Below are 17330 nucleotides of genomic sequence, written 5' to 3'. Positions count from 1 at the left end.
GAGAATGCAGAGCCAGGACCTGTTTTGGAAGTGGGAAAGTGGGTCCTTGTGGAGTATGATGCAGAGTTGTTCCCTGGCACCATCACACAGGTATATATAGAACTAGTTTTAGATATGGACACTAGGTTACTTGTTAATGGTAAATCCTGAGTCCTGTTTTGTACTTTTTCTTTTACAATGTCCTTTACAGATTGTGGATGATCAATATGAGGTTGACACGATGAATTGTGCTGGGAAGAACAAATTCTACATTCCATCTCGGAGGTTCGATGGAGAGAAAGTGTGGTATTACTTGGACGACATCAAATGTGTCATCCCGGAGCCACTACCTGCCACATCCTCTGCACGTCATTTTAGTGTTTCAGCTGAGATCTGGGCTAAATACACAAAGAAGTGTGTCTAAAACACTGGTGTGTGTAAATGCGTGTTGTGGGGTGGGGGGTTCTACAAGTCTAAGCATGTTTTATACATGACAACCATTTTGTCATGATTGTGTCCTTGTTTTTTTATTTAATTTTGTACAGGCCTACTTGTTTTTAACCAGAATATACACATTTATCTTAGGCCTATATGGATTGTATTATCTAAGCAAGGTTCAGAGTTGCACATTTTGCGTTATCAGGCCTATAATGATATGTGTGATTGTTTGAGTAATTTTTTGGTATTTAAAGCACTTTTTGAAGTATATGACCTGAACCAATGATTGTTCTATGGAAAAGGTTTTATTTGTTTTTGTTATTATTCTCTGTATGTTGATTGCATCTTATTGTATTTTTAAACAGAATGTTGACCTGTTCCCCCCCACGGGGTCGGTACCGACCCCTTTTGACATTATGATCATATATTAATATTTTTATGAGTGATGCAATAAATTTGCAATTTAAAAATCAAACGTTTTCAAGTATTAACATCACTAACAAGTCACAAACGCATGTAGAATGTATATTATCATCAATACGATAGTTTAGCAATAGGTTAAAAGTGTCCTTAGATAGTTTTACCTTCTCGTTTTGCTGAAGAATAATCCGAGACGGCGACCATTTTGAAAATGTTGAACCATGGGAATTGTAGTTTGTGGCCATTTTGTTGAGGGCATGCATAGCTGTGGATCAGCATTGAAATTTTTCCGAACTACATTTCCCTTCAAGTTCTACGGGGGTTCAAAGTTCAGAGTTGAAGTATGAATATGTCAATAACAATAATAATTTGCGATAATAAGCCACAAAAGGTAATGTTTTTGATAAATATTGAAACGCAGTTAGTTTCTCCTTCCTATTGTTAGCATGTAGGAACAATTAGATCTGAAATTAGTTTCAAAACGGTTGCACTGTGGGAGAAATAAAAAAGTACAGTTGATTACAGTAGATATCAGTATCTGTTATTATGCACGCCTGGTGATACTAAATCCAAATTGAACTCGGGCATTTGAAAGATACTATATGTATATATATATAAATGTGCGAATTGGCTATAATAAGGTAATGTATAAGCATATATTCTATATTCTATAATAATATTTCAAATTGCATTGGTCCGGATGGGAGAATTCAGTACTGTATATACAGAACCTTCGGTTTTATCATCTTCCCTTTATTAATTTCCTTAGATTTTTTGTACACATGATCTCAAGAGGGTACTGAACGAGGTCAGTGGCAGTTTTTTAACTTTGGTCATTATTATCATGGTGTTATTAACTCTCAAAGATGAAAATAAAAATCATAATTCATATTTCCTTTGTTTCATCACAATTTAAGCAAGCCTAGTAATAGACACAATATTTCTGACACTGTGAATACATTCACTGAGGTCCATAGATGTACCTAGATACCAAGAATATGCAAATAGCCCTTGTAGAAGCGGAGCAATATTCCATTTACCTAGGTATACATTTTATGCGGATTTTCACCTGGGTGGAACAGGTTAAACAGAATAAAGTTGTGAGTTGAGCTGAACAAATGCATTTTTTTCTTAATTTGATTGAGAGGATATGCAAATGCCTTAGTTTCAATTTTATGAAAGCATCCAGTCACTGCAGTCAGTGAGCGTTGGCAAGCCCTGAAATAATCTCTCATTAAAAAGGTTAACTTGACAAATAGACAGTAAATTAGAGGTTTTAATAATTATGTAATTTGTTGTGTTACCTACATTTTGTGATGCAAGTAAAATGACACAAATGTAATTGACTGCTTTGGTGTTTGTGGCTAATCAGACACACCAAGTGGTTTGCTTCGAATAACCAACAGGCTTGCTCTTAAACCTCGAGTTGTGTCTGGCAACACTTAGCATACTTATTATCATTACCGAAATCATTAATCTCATTTCCGAAACCCATGTATCATTACTGTTGAATATAGAGGGTGTATGTATGGTTGTAACTGACTGTAATTGCTCTCTACTGCCCTCATGACTGCATGTATATCTGTGTCCACTGGAGGGCGCTGTAGGCGGAGCGTCTACTGTCTACACCAGGTTGGGACTATATAAACCTTGGTTCCCTCCTACTGTTCCTTCTTCTCACGTCTGCCCCTCTCGGAGAGGAGATCATATGTGCTGTTGTATTATGAGACTACAATGATAAATAAACCGCTGCCAGCAGAGCAAGGCCAAGATAGAATACCATGCCTCTTGTATACATTATTGTCGCCCCATTGCCAAATCTGTTAACAACCTGCCTCAAAACCTCTGCTGCATTTACAGTAGATTCACTTTTAAGAATAATCTTAAATTGTATTTAACACTGTAAAGTATTTTGTTTTGTTTTTTTTGTTTTCTGTTTCTGTGCTTGCATGTCATTTTAGCCATCTTAATTGTTAGTTTCATTATGCATTGTGTGTTGAGTACTGACTTTTAATAATTTTGTTTTGTAATAATAATTTTTTTGTATGTTTTTTTGTGTGGACCCCAGGGAGACTAGCTGGTTGCTATGGCACCAGCTAATGGGGATCCGTAATAAAATCTAAATCAAAATTATTAAATGCACACTGAGCCCCTCCCTACATTTTATATTACACACAGTACGTGGTGTTCGGGTCCACTGGACCCAAGAGTGTGGAAATTGTAGGTGAAAACAAGTAAATATGGTATAAATTAAGTAAAACGGTTCACTGTGTACCTTCACTGTCTGCCTCCACCTTGTTTCATTCATATTCTTCAAGATAAACATGATTTATTCCATTCATTCAGTCGTGATTATAGTTTTTTATGCATCACCTTCTCCTTACATACAAAGCTCTAAATGGACAGGGACCTAGCTACATCGCCAACACTCTAATAAATTACACACCAGCAAGAACACTGCGATCATCAGCTGCTGGACTACTAGAGGCTCCCAGAAGCAGTCAAAAGAGGATCGGTAATGCAGCCTTTATCAACTATGCCCCAAAACTATGGAACAAACAACCCCAAAACATCAGGGAAGCCAACTCGCTAGACATCTTTAAAAGACAGCTTAAAACCTATCTCTTTGCTCAGGCATGTCACTGATAGATATCTGCTACCACCTAGTGGCAAGAGGAAACATCAGGGATATCCTGACACAACTTGTATTTACCTGCACTATTCTTACCCTGCCTACTCTTATACACTGCCTATCAAATTCATGTGTCGGTTATTGCACTTTTTACTTCTTACTGATGACTATTTTTAAACTGAATCATTTTAAACTATTTTTTATTATTTGCTAGATCCAAATGTGAAACACTGTGATTATTTGTATTACTGAATAGAGAGCCTATTAGGATGCTAGATCCTAATGTGAAACACTGTGATTTGCCATACCTTGCTATGCTCGCTCATGCCTGTATTTTTTATGTCCGTTCTATTTTATAATTTTTTTACTATTTTTAAACTGAATCATTTTAAACTATTTTTACTATTTGTGTTACTGAAAACTGTAAGCAGAGAGCCTATTGGGATGCTAGATCCTAATGTGAAACACTGTGATTTGCCATACCTTGCTACCTGTCTATCTTTTTATGCCCGCTTATGCCTGTATTTTTTACTGTTGTGAAGCACTTTGAACTGCAACCTCTGTATGAAAAGTGCTATACAAATAAAGTTATTATTATTATCATCATCATCATCATCATCATCATCATCATCATCATCATCATCATCATCATCATCATCATCATCACTTGATTGGTCTGAAATGGCCATATGAAAGATCTTCATCTTTAAATTAAATCTACATACATTTCCTTGAAGGAAAAATAGCCTAGATCACTAGAAACCTCACCTGAACCTGGGTATTTTTGAGGTGTTATCTATGACAGTGGTTCCCAAACTGTGGTCCGCGGAGGGTATTGTAGGTGGTCTTGATTAATTGAACATGGAGGTCCCTTATGTAAACAAGACAAAAGTCTTTTTCTGGTCTTCATCCTCTTAGCAGTTGCTTTACTGTATTGTACCCATTCTGCAATCTGTTAATAAAGTTTTCAATCAATCAATCAGTCCATGGAAAAAAAGCTAAATAAAATAGAAACGAATAGAAAATGTATATAATATAATACACATTTTAAATAAAATTGTAAAACCGTTGTGTAATATAAAACATGGTATTATAAGTTTGTTATTCTCTCAAATAAGGCGACTGTCTGTAATCATTATCGGTAAATAGCGGCGCTTGTGCGTGACAACAGTTCTCTGCACCTCTGCAGGCTTCCTCTCTCTCTCTCTCTCTCTCTCTCTCTCTCTCTACCAAATCCATTCTGAGACAACGGAAGTCTGTGCGCACTAGGTAAGTTGCAGATAACAAGAGAACCCCTCCCAACCCCTCTATGAGGAGCTAGCCAAGATGAGGAGCACGTTCAGCACACAGACCCTGACACTCCACCAACCACCTCAGCCAGTCCTTCATGCCAGCGGCCATCAGGCAGGCTCCACAACCTGCCAGCAGCTGGAGAACCAATGGCTGCAGAACTTGAGAACTATTAGGAATGTCTGACCACTACTGTAAGTGTCTGACTCTTAACCAACAAAACCTGCTTGCTCTATAACGTATGTATGACGTATATCATGCCAGTTAGGATACAGACCCTCACCTGCACCTTGTTTATACTGTTTATTTTTCTCATGCTTTTATATTCAGAGTTAATTATATTGTTTACTGTTTTCTTCCCCCAAATCTTTTTTATATTCAGATTTAATTGAATTGCTCTTCTTCTAATACCCTGCCCATACCTGTACCTCCCCTCCCCCATAACGCTGTGGGCCTGTAGCACATATAACATGACATTGGAAGATGTTCATGTATTTATTCTGCTGGACAGACAGTGTGATCTGTTTCAGTGTAGCCACCCTCAAGGACGTAACATGCATTAGTCTTACCTCATATTACCAATGTTGGAATGATCGTAAGAGAGAAGAGAGAAAACCATCACAACAATAGTAAAAAAAATATATATATAAAATGTGAAAATACAGAATGAAAGAAAGAGATAAAAGAAAAAAGGAGGTCTTGTCAGCTTCTCACTGACACTGAAACAATTGGTCTTAAACACCTCATGAACACATCTCGCTAAAATGCCTTGTTGTTTTTGAATATCTTTTTAAGCCAAAACAGTATCTGAGGAAGAATTCCTCTTCTTCCTTTTTAGACATTGTATTCAGGGACAATAGTGTTTTTTTTTATTTTTATTTTTTTTAATGTTGAAAAGAAACTTTATTGGTCATGATTAATACAGAAACACAAACGACAGACTCAACAGGGCATGCTCACAATTCTGACAGCACTGCAACATCAGCAAAAAGGCGGGGCTAATCCCTGGGGTTGCCATGGTGCTCATACAGGCGGGTTCTAGCAGAACAGGAAGGATGTAGAGTGTATGGGGGGGGGGCATCAGTGTGTGTATTTGTCTCATTTAGTGTGTGTGTTTATTTAGTGTGAGTATCAGAATGTTTATGTGTGGTTGACCAGGGTCTCTCTATCCGTCATTAGCTCTCCGTATCTCTGCTGCAGCTCTTTCTCTCTCTCCATCTGCCTCTCTACGTCCTCATGCAGCGCCTCTTTTCTGCGTGGTATAGCCGTATCTTCTTGTTTTTTCAGTTGATTGAAGGTCTGGAGCTCAGTAGCAGCCTGCTCCACCTGTTCCCACAGTTCCCTGTGTTGTTTGAGCAGCCCCAGCGCTCTGGACTGGAAGCCTCCCAGCAGGATCTTCAGACGCTTCTCCAGCTTAGCTGCTCGACAAGCCTCTGCTGTCATGTGACCGCGATTCACCTCTAGTTTCTTCTCCAGACTCTCAATGCGGTCTTTCTTAGAGGCCAGATTAGCTCTGGTATACCTGCTATGATTGGCAAGATACAACACCTGTCCGTAACATTCCTCCCATACTTGGCAGTAGGCCTCCATGCTGAGGTCACCATGTCCCATCCCCACCTTCACCACCTCCATCTCTGCTGTTAGCACTGCTGCTGCCTTTTCCATCTCCTCCGTGCTGATTGGCTGGTAGGTGTGAGAGTCCAGATAGGAGATGTGAGAGGCGTTATTGGATGTAGAGGCGGGCCCTCTGGCCTTGCCGCGCTGTGCTTGGTTGGCTGTGTTGAGAGACGGGTGGTGCAGACAGTCATAGTGCATCATGGTGATCATTTCCTGTTTGATGAGCTCCTCAGCCAATTGGAGGTCAGACAGAGGCTCCAGGGAGGCAGGACGAAGTACAGACTCGTTCACCTCTGTAGGTCTTGGTAGACTCCTCTGGACAGCTGTGTGTCTCATCTTCAGATCCTTTTCTTTCTCTGCATCCCGCACAGCCTGTTTGCGGCACTCTATTTCAGAGGCATCCTCTATGAAGCCACCATCAGGGTCCGTCTCCTCCAGGTCTCTCTCAGCATTCTCAGGAAGTACAATCTCAAAGTCATTCTTGGGAACCGGAAGGGACAGCAGACCCTGCTTCAGCTGCTGCAGGCTCTCCCTCTGCAGGTATTTGGCGTAGGCTGGGTCAGCTAGCTGCTCTTCACTGTTTATGTTCAGCTTGTCTCTCAGCGGAGTTCGAACAGGGGTTAAACCAGGGGTCACAGTCCCTCCTACTCCGGGCTGGGGGGTCATGCTACCCTCTGATCCCGGACCTGGCCCAGGGGTTCTGAATGGAGTAGTGAGGACAGTGTTAGGCGTGTGGACGTTCTGGCGTTGAGGCGTGACTCCACTGAAGTCGCTGTTATTTAGCGGTGTGTTCAGCCCTCCCTTCAGCGGTGTGTCAATGTTGGTCAGCGCCATGAGGTTCTGAGCTTCCTGGAGGATTTTGTCCTGAACAGCCGGGGTGCGGGGGGTACGAAGACCTGATGCCATGGCATTGGTAACGCTGTATTCCGATAGGAGGGTTGAGGAGGCAGAGTTAGTCATGTCACTCTCTTCGGCAGCCTGACGGGCGACTTCACTGGCCACGCCCAGTTTGACCACTTCCTCCAACTCAGCATCACTGATCTGAGGAGCTGGTAGAACTAGTTTGGAGCGTTTCTTGGTGAACTCAGCCACTCCGCTGGTCTGGAGGATGGCAGAAGGAAGGTCGCTTTCTTTCTTCTTCTTTATCTTCTGTCTATCCTTCTTCCTCTCCCTCTCCTCACGCTCATTGCGTAGCTCTCCGTCCAGATGTTGTTGTCGGAGTCGTTTGAAGTTTGGTTCCAGTCCTTCATGCTGCTCCATGCTGGTGTCATAGAAACCCTGAGCAGGCTTCTTTTCAAAGGGGATCTCAGCGTTGTAATCCACTCCTCTCTTCTTCTTTCTCTTTTTCTGCACATCGATCCCTGCTGCTCTCAGCTCCCTGCGCTTCTGAAGAGCAGCCAGACGCCTGGCTTCCTCCAGCTGTTTTTCTCTGGCCTTCCTCTTTGCTTTCTTACCCTGGGTGTTGGCCAGCCTAGCCCTGGCTTCAGACAACATCTCCAACTCATCCTCGTCCATGTCGACAGGGTCAGGTCTGGCAGGTTTCGTTTCTGGGTTGGGGTCGATCTCTCCTGGTTTTAACTTCCTGGGGTCGTCACCCACCTCATCCTCGTTATCCCTCTGGGCTGCCTTATCTAGCAAGAACTCGTAGTGCTCCAGACACTGAGCGGCTGTGCGTCCAATAATCGGTGCAATGGTTCTCCACAGGGTCGGCATCAGCTTGGCGAGATGAAGAAGCTTCTCTTCTTCCTCACGACTCCATTCTGTCTTCTTAATGCTGGGATCCAGCCACTCATACCATCGGGCTTTACACTGTTTAGCAGATTTGCGGTGGAGCAGAGAAGCAATACGAGACCATTGATTCTTGCCATATTTCATCACCGCCGCCTTCAAGATCTCATCCTCCGTGTTGCGCCAGACGCCTCCTTTGATCATAATTCTCGGCATGTTGGCTGCTGGTTGTTTCTCCTGCAACAGAAACAGCTGCCAACTGGTAGCCAGTCACACAAACAGAAAAAAAGGCCAGTTATGACGCTAATTATTTAGCTAATATTGATAGCATAGCTTGCTGCCTACAACAATGGCGGATGGTATTCCTCGCTGCGGGAGTCGGACCAATATTATTCTATGACAGCCCCGCCCCCATTCACTACCAACCAATCACTGCTACGCTAGATTAGATTTTGGACACAGGTACGCAACGCCCAAGCAACACAGTCTACAAGACTGTCTGCAACAAGCGCGCTGAAATCGCGCCGATGTTGTGTTGAAGTTGCTTTGAATTTGCTGTAGCATGCAGAGGCCTTAAAGGCATCTTGTTTGAGCAATGCAGGCTTCAGTCTGTGTGTCAGTCCTGATTCTTCTTCAGAATGAGAACTTCTGAGAGAATTGTTAGAATTGTTCTATATATATAGAACACAAATGTTCTAGAATGTTCTATTATGACATCATAATCAGTAGGGATATCCTCTTTCATTGGTCTATGTTGACCACGCCCCCATGGTTCGGCTCCTCCCCTTCAGGGGATTCATCTTGATCCTTAGGCCGCGCCCCCTTTTTGTATCTTTTGAACCGCTTGTCGTAGAGTTGACTGAACCACACTTGTAATAAGTGTGGGTGACACTAATGTTCTAGAATGTTCTATTATGACATCATACTGTGATATTACAAATGTTCTAGAATGTTCAAATATGACATCATACTATGACATCACAAATGTTCTAGAATGTTCTATTATGACATCATACTGTGACATCACAAATGTTCTAGAATGGTCTCCCACAGTAGGGATATCCTCTTTCATTGGTCTATGTTGACCACGCCCCCATGGTTCGGCTCCTCCCCTTCAGGGGATTCATCTTGATCCTTAGGCCGCGCCCCCTTTTTGTATCTTTTGAACCGCTTGTCGTAGAGTTGACTGAACCACACTTGTAATTGGTGTGGGTGACACTAATGTTCTAGAATGTTCTATTATGACATCATACTGTGATATTACAAATGTTCTAGAATGTTCAAATATGACATCATACTATGACATCACAAATGTTCTAGAATGTTCTATTATGACATCATACTGTGACACCACAAATGTTCTAGAATGGTCTTCCAGCATTCATTCTTTATGGACCAAAAGTTCCCGTTTAAAGTCGATTTGTAGCCAAACGGTGCGGTGAAACTTTCCAAAAAGTAATAGCAACTCGAGTTGGACCAAAAAAAGCTCTGGCAGGAGTTACTGGACAAAAATCGGGGGAATAAATAAATAAATAAATAGTATAGATTACAATAGTGTGGGTGGTCACCCACACTAACTATAGCTGTAAGCAGGGGTGTAAAAAGTACCCAGAAATTATACTTAAGTGAAAGTATGGGTACCGTCTCAAAATCTGACTCAAGTAAAAGTCAAAGTATCTGGCTAAAAACACACTTGAGTAAAAGTCAAAAAGTCCTACTTTTAAATGTACTTAAGTACTAAAAAGTAAAAGTTATATTTTTTTAAAGGGATAGACCAGGGGTCTCAAACTCATTCCATTGTGGGCCAAGTTTTCATTTTAACTATACATTGCACCAGGTGAGTTAGTTGAAGAGGTGAGCCAATTAGTGAAATCATCAGCTGGTGTTTAGGCAAGGCTGGAATGAAACCAAGCATACACTCTGCCCACAATGGAATGTGTTCTGCGATAGACAATGCTGAAATGAAAGAACAGAGGACACTTTTTTTGCATTAAAATTATTTAATGCACTTCTCCATTGAAGGTAAACTAACATGGACGGCATTCACATCACAGCATGAATAATATCACAATATTAAAAACAGAATGGTGTACCCTGAATAATATCACAATATTCACCACAGCATAATGCGGTTCTGACTGTCTATTATTCTGATAGCAGGTGTTTAATCAAAGATCCCTGCTTTCTAGTGTTGCACCAATCATGGGTATGGGCGGGTTCATTTTCCATTTATGGGGATTAGATTGGCTGTTTACCTGCGGTCGCAGGATTAATAACGTTAACGTTAGTTCAGCCAGATAAACAATTAAAATACACTAATTAAAATGGTTGGACCTGTGAGATTTGTACTTTGTACTTTGTAGGTCTGCATTTTAAATGTAAGGAGTAAAAAGTATGTTTTTTTTCTCTGAATTGTAATGGAGTAAAAGTACAAAGTATACAAACCTAATAATACTCGAGTAAAGTACAAATCCCCCAAAACAGTACTTAAGTATTGTAACAAAGTACAATTACTCAAGTACTTTACACCCCTGGCTGTAAGTACACCAGGGAAGTGAAAGACACCCACTTTGGTGGCGGGAACCAGCAAGTGACGCTTCATACTGGGGTCAAATACCTGAGTGGGGGACGTGTGGAGTCTTTTGCCTCTGTCAGCGTCCCTAAAGCATGATGCTGTTGCAACGTGGGCTCATCTTAATCCAGTGCTCAAGTCCATCCGGGAGGAACATCCAGAAGTGAAGCACATCCATTTTATTTCAGATGGACCCACCTCCCAGTACCGCAACCAGACAGCGTTCTATCCGGCCTTGACAGTGCCTTTCATGAGAGGGTTTGAATATGTCACCTGGAACTTCTCAGAGGCATCTCATGGCAAGGGTGCCCCTGATGGGGTAGGGGGTGCACTCAAGAACCTAGCAGACCGGCTTGTTGCTTATGGAACTAGCATCCCAGACACCAACACACTGTATGAGCAACTGGCAACACACTCATCTGTAAGGCTATACATGGTAACAGAGGATGAGATCGTTTCGGCCCAGGATTTGATTCCTCCACCCCTGAATACAGTGCCCGGGACTTGATTGATTGATTGATTGATTGATTGATTGATTGAACACAATAGATTGTAGAATGGGTACAATACAGTACGGCTCAATACACACAATTGTTAAGGGGATGCAGACCAGAGAAAGACTTTCGTCTTGTTTACATCAGGGTCCCCCATTTTCAATTCATAATGACATTTATGACATACACAACATACAGATATACAGATATATCATTGCATTTATGACATACATGACATACAGATATACAGTACTGTTAAACAAAGATCCTAACAGAAAATATATACATACGAGGGGGAGGAGACTGTACATTGGGAGGTGGTGGGTGGGTGGGTGGGTGGGGGGGGTGGGATGGGATGGGAGGGTTTGGACATTTAAGGGGGCCAGTTTCAAATTGCAGCCTCCTGTAGGTGTTTTTGAGAACGCTTTTGAAGGTGGGTAGGGATTAAAAATGTTTTACGGCTGTGGGTAGGGCGTTCCACATTGATGTGGCATAATTGCGAAACGAAGTATTTTGACATGTACATGGGTACCTTAGTGGTGTAGTCAGTGTATCTTGTAGACCAGGCCCATTGCAAGTTGCTGTACTCTGTTGTCTACTCTAAGCCATCCTAGGTTGTCAAAGTGGGCAGGGGTGAGGTGGGTTCTAGGAGTAAGGTCAAGCAGTAGTCTGACCAGTTTGTTTTGTGATGTTTGTAATTTGGTTTTTAGTACTGCCTTTGAGGTGCTTTGGTACCATGAGGTGCAAGCATGTAGTACCCTTGAATGAGTGCTCCTGTTAAGAGTGTTTTAATTAATTAATGAATTGTCATAAATTGGCTTAACTTGATTGATTCATATGCTTTTTTAATACATTTATTATTTAATTTCTGCTTATAGCTGACATCTACAAAACCAGGGGTAATCCAGACCCGGGACGTATCCTGCTTTTGCGGCAGTGCATGCGGATGCTTTCTCCCAAAAGAGTGCTCCTTCATAGGAGCGAATGTGGAGTCAGATACGGAGAATGCAGAGCCAGGACCTGTTTTGGAAGTGGGAAAGTGGGTCCTTGTGGAGTATGATGCAGAGTTGTTCCCTGGCACCATCACACAGGTATATATAGAACTAGTTTTAGATATGGACACTAGGTTACTTGTTAATGGTAAATCCTGAGTCCTGTTTTGTACTTTTTCTTTTACAATGTCCTTTACAGATTGTGGATGATCAATATGAGGTTGACACGATGAATTGTGCTGGGAAGAACAAATTCTACATTCCATCTCGGAGGTTCGATGGAGAGAAAGTGTGGTATTACTTGGACGACATCAAATGTGTCATCCCGGAGCCACTACCTGCCACATCCTCTGCACGTCATTTTAGTGTTTCAGCTGAGATCTGGGCTAAATACACAAAGAAGTGTGTCTAAAACACTGGTGTGTGTAAATGCGTGTTGTGGGGTGGGGGGTTCTACAGGTCTAAGCATGTTTTATACATGACAACCATTTTGTCATGATTGTGTCCTTGTTTTTTTATTTAATTTTGTACAGGCCTACTTGTTTTTAACCAGAATATACACATTTATCTTAGGCCTATATGGATTGTATTATCTAAGCAAGGTTCAGAGTTGCACATTTTGCGTTATCAGGCCTATAATGATATGTGTGATTGTTTGAGTAATCTTTTGGTATTTAAAGCACTTTTTGAAGTATATGACCTGAACCAATGATTGTTCTATGGAAAAGGTTTTATTTGTTTTTGTTATTATTCTCTGTATGTTGATTGCATCTTATTGTATTTTTAAACAGAATGTTGACCTGTTCCCCCCCACGGGGTCGGTACAGACCCCTTTTGACATTATGATCATATATTAATATTTTTATGAGTGATGCAATAAATTTGCGATTTAAAAATCAAACGTTTTCAAGTATTAACATCACTAACAAGTCACAAACGCATGTAGAATGTATATTATCATCAATACGATAGTTTAGCAATAGGTTAAAAGTGTCCTTAGATAGTTTTACCTTCTCGTTTTGCTGAAGAATAATCCGAGACGGCGACCATTTTGAAAATGTTGAACCATGGGAATTGTAGTTTGTGGCCATTTTGTTGAGGGCATGCATAGCTGTGGATCAGCATTGAAATTTTTCCGAACTACATTTCCCTTCAAGTTCTACGGGGGTTCAAAGTTCAGAGTTGAAGTATGAATATGTCAATAACAATAATAATTTGCGATAATAAGCCACAAAAGGTAATGTTTTTGATAAATATTGAAACGCAGTTAGTTTCTCCTTCCTATTGTTAGCATGTAGGAACAATTAGATCTGAAATTAGTTTCAAAACGGTTGCACTGTGGGAGAAATAAAAAAGTACAGTTGATTACAGTAGATATCAGTATCTGTTATTATGCACGCCTGGTGATACTAAATCCAAATTGAACTCGGGCATTTGAAAGATACTATATGTATATATATATATAAATGTGCGAATTGGCTATAATAAGGTAATGTATAAGCCATATATTCTATATTCTATAATAATATTTCAAATTGCATTGGTCCGGATGGGAGAATTCAGTACTGTATATACAGAACCTTCGGTTTTATCATCTTCCCTTTATTAATTTCCTTAGATTTTTTGTACACATGATCTCAAGAGGGTACTGAACGAGGTCAGTGGCAGTTTTTTAACTTTGGTCATTATTATCATGGTGTTATTAACTGTCAAAGATGAAAATAAAAATCATAATTCATATTTCCTTTGTTTCATCACAATTTAAGCAAGCCTAGTAATAGACACAATATTTCTGACACTGTGAATACATTCACTGAGGTCCATAGATGTACCTAGATACCAAGAATATGCAAATAGCCCTTGTAGAAGTGGAGCAATATTCCATTTACCTAGGTATACATTTTATGCGGATTTTCACCTGGGTGGAACAGGTTAAACAGAATAAAGTTGTGAGTTGAGCTGAACAAATGCATTTTTTTCTTAATTTGATTGAGAGGATATGCAAATGCCTTAGTTGCAATTTTATGAAAGCATCCAGTCACTGCAGTCAGTGAGCGTTGGCAAGCCCTGAAATAATCTCTCATTAAAAAGGTTAACTTGACAAATAGACAGTAAATTAGAGGTTTTAATAATTATGTAATTTGTTGTGTTACCTACATTTTGTGATGCAAGTAAAATGACACAAATGTAATTGACTGCTTTGGTGTTTGTGGCTAATCAGACACACCAAGTGGTTTGCTTCGAATAACCAACAGGCTTGCTCTTAAGCCTCGAGTTGTGTCTGGCAACACTTAGCATACTTATTATCATTACCGAAATCATTAATCTCATTTCCGAAACCCATGTATCATTACTGTTGAATATAGAGGGTGTATGTATGGTTGTAACTGACTGTAATTGCTCTCTACTGCCCTCATGACTGCATGTATATCTGTGTCCACTGGAGGGCGCTGTAGGCGGAGCGTCTACTGTCTACACCAGGTTGGGACTATATAAACCTTGGTTCCCTCCTACTGTTCCTTCTTCTCACGTCTGCCCCTCTCGGAGAGGAGATCATATGTGCTGTTGTATTATGAGACTACAATGATAAATAAACCGCTGCCAGCAGAGCAAGGCCAAGATAGAATACCATGCCTCTTGTATACATTATTGTCGCCCCATTTCCAAATCTGTTAACAACCTGCCTCAAAACCTCTGCTGCATTTACAGTAGATTCACTTTTAAGAATAATCTTAAATTGTATTTAACAATGTAAAGTATTTTTTTTTTGTTTTTTTGTTTTCTGTTTCTGTGCTTGCATGTCATTTTAGCCATCTTAATTGTTAGTTTCATTATGCATTGTGTGTTGAGTACTGACTTTTAATAATTTTGTTTTGTAATAATAATTTTTTTGTATGTTTTTTTGTGTGGACCCCAGGGAGACTAGCTGGTTGCTATGGCACCAGCTAATGGGGATCCGTAATAAAATCTAAATCAAAATTATTAAATGCACACTGAGCCCCTCCCTACATTTTATATTACACACAGTACGTGGTGTTCGGGTCCACTGGACCCAAGAGTGTGGAAATTGTAGGTGAAAACAAGTAAATATGGTATAAATTAAGTAAAACGGTTCACTGTGTACCTTCACTGTCTGCCTCCACCTTGTTTCATTCATATTCTTCAAGATAAACATGATTTATTCCATTCATTCAGTCATGATTATAGTTTTTTATGCATCACCTTCTCCTTACATACAAAGCTCTAAATGGACAGGGACCTAGCTACATCGCCAACACTCTAATAAATTACACACCAGCAAGAACACTGCGATCATCAGCTGCTGGACTACTAGAGGCTCCCAGAAGCAGTCAAAAGATGATCGGTAATGCAGCCTTTATCAACTATGCCCCAAAACTATGGAACAAACAACCCCAAAACATCAGGGAAGCCAACTCGCTAGAGATCTTTAAAAGACAGCTTAAAACCTATCTCTTTGCTCAGGCATGTCACTGATAGATATCTGCTACCACCTAGTGGCAAGAGGAAACATCAGGGATATCCTGACACAACTTGTATTTACCTGCACTACCCTGCCTACTCTTATACACTGCCTATCAAATTCATGTGTCGGTTATTGCACTTTTTACTTCTTACTGATGACTATTTTTAAACTGAATCATTTTAAACTATTTTTTATTATTTGCTAGATCCAAATGTGAAACACTGTGATTATTTGTATTACTGAATAGAGAGCCTATTAGGATGCTAGATCCTAATGTGAAACACTGTGATTTGCCATACCTTGCTATGCTCGCTCATGCCTGTATTTTTTATGTCCGTTCTATTTTATAATTTTTTTACTATTTTTAAACTGAATCATTTTAAACTATTTTTACTATTTGTGTTACTGAAAACTGTAAGCAGAGAGCCTATTGGGATGCTAGATCCTAATGTGAAACACTGTGATTTGCCATACCTTGCTACCTGTCTATCTTTTTATGCCCGCTTATGCCTGTATTTTTTACTGTTGTGAAGCACTTTGAACTGCAACCTCTGTATGAAAAGTGCTATACAAATAAAGTTATTATTATTATCATCATCATCATCATCATCATCATCATCATCATCATCATCATCATCATCATCATCATCATCATCACTTGATTGGTCTGAAATGGCCATATGAAAGATCTTCATCTTTAAATTAAATCTACATACATTTCCTTGAAGGAAAAATAGCCTAGATCACTAGAAACCTCACCTGAACCTGGGTATTTTTGAGGTGTTATCTATGACAGTGGTTCCCAAACTGTGGTCCGCGGAGGGTATTGTAGGTGGTCTTGATTAATTGAACATGGAGGTCCCTTATGTAAACAAGACAAAAGTCTTTTTCTGGTCTTCATCCTCTTAGCAGTTGCTTTACTGTATTGTACCCATTCTGCAATCTGTTAATAAAGTTTTCAATCAATCAATCAGTCCATGGAAAAAAAGCTAAATAAAATAGAAACGAATAGAAAATGTATATAATATAATACACATTTTAAATAAAATTGTAAAACCGTTGTGTAATATAAAACATGGTATTATAAGTTTGTTATTCTCTCAAATAAGGCGACTGTCTGTAATCATTATCGGTAAATAGCGGCGCTTGTGCGTGACAACAGTTTTCTGCACCTCTGCAGGCTTCCTCTCTCTCTCTCTCTCTCTCTCTCTCTCTCTCTCTCTCTACCAAATCCATTCTGAGACAACGGAAGTCTGTGCGCACTAGGTAAGTTGCAGATAACAAGAGAACCCCTCCCAACCCCTCTATGAGGAGCTAGCCAAGATGAGGAGCACGTTCAGCACACAGACCCTGACACTCCACCAACCACCTCAGCCAGTCCTTCATGCCAGCGGCCATCAGGCAGGCTCCACAACCTGCCAGCAGCTGGAGAACCAATGGCTGCAGAACTTGAGAACTATTAGGAATGTCTGACCACTACTGTAAGTGTCTGACTCTTAACCAACAAAACCTGCTTGCTCTATAACGTATGTATGACGTTCGGCTCAAATAAGGGACTAAACACGTTTCGCAATTATGCCACATCAATGTGGAACGCCCTACCCAAAGCTGTAAAGGAATGTGGATCACTACCCACTTTCAAAACCTCTCTCAAGGGACACCTACGGGAGACTGCAATTCAACA

General features: G+C 40.4%; 1 protein-coding gene across 1 annotated transcript; it reads right to left on the bottom strand.

Annotated features, from left to right (window-relative positions):
- Positions 1–5704: 5704 nt before the first annotated feature.
- Positions 5705–8336, bottom strand: LOC311234386 (cell division cycle 5-like protein). The gene has a single exon (XM_084321553.1). It carries the CDS (start codon positions 8318–8320, stop codon positions 5900–5902), a length of 2421 nt encoding a protein of 806 aa, XP_084177679.1. The 5' UTR covers positions 8321–8336; the 3' UTR covers positions 5705–5899.
- Positions 8337–17330: the final 8994 nt, after the last annotated feature.

This window comes from Notolepis coatsorum (assembly GCF_963971535.1).
Source record: "Notolepis coatsorum genome assembly, chromosome: 1".
Lineage (NCBI taxonomy): Eukaryota > Metazoa > Chordata > Actinopteri > Aulopiformes > Paralepididae > Notolepis > Notolepis coatsorum.
Note: the sequence above shows the minus strand (reverse complement) of the source record. Positions and strands in the feature narration are given on the sequence as shown.

Bases quoted from the DNA above. Each gene is read 5' to 3' on its own strand.
- LOC311234386 (XM_084321553.1), bottom strand. From the start codon at position 8,320: ATGCCGAGAATTATGATCAAAGGAGGCGTCTGGCGCAACACGGAGGAT.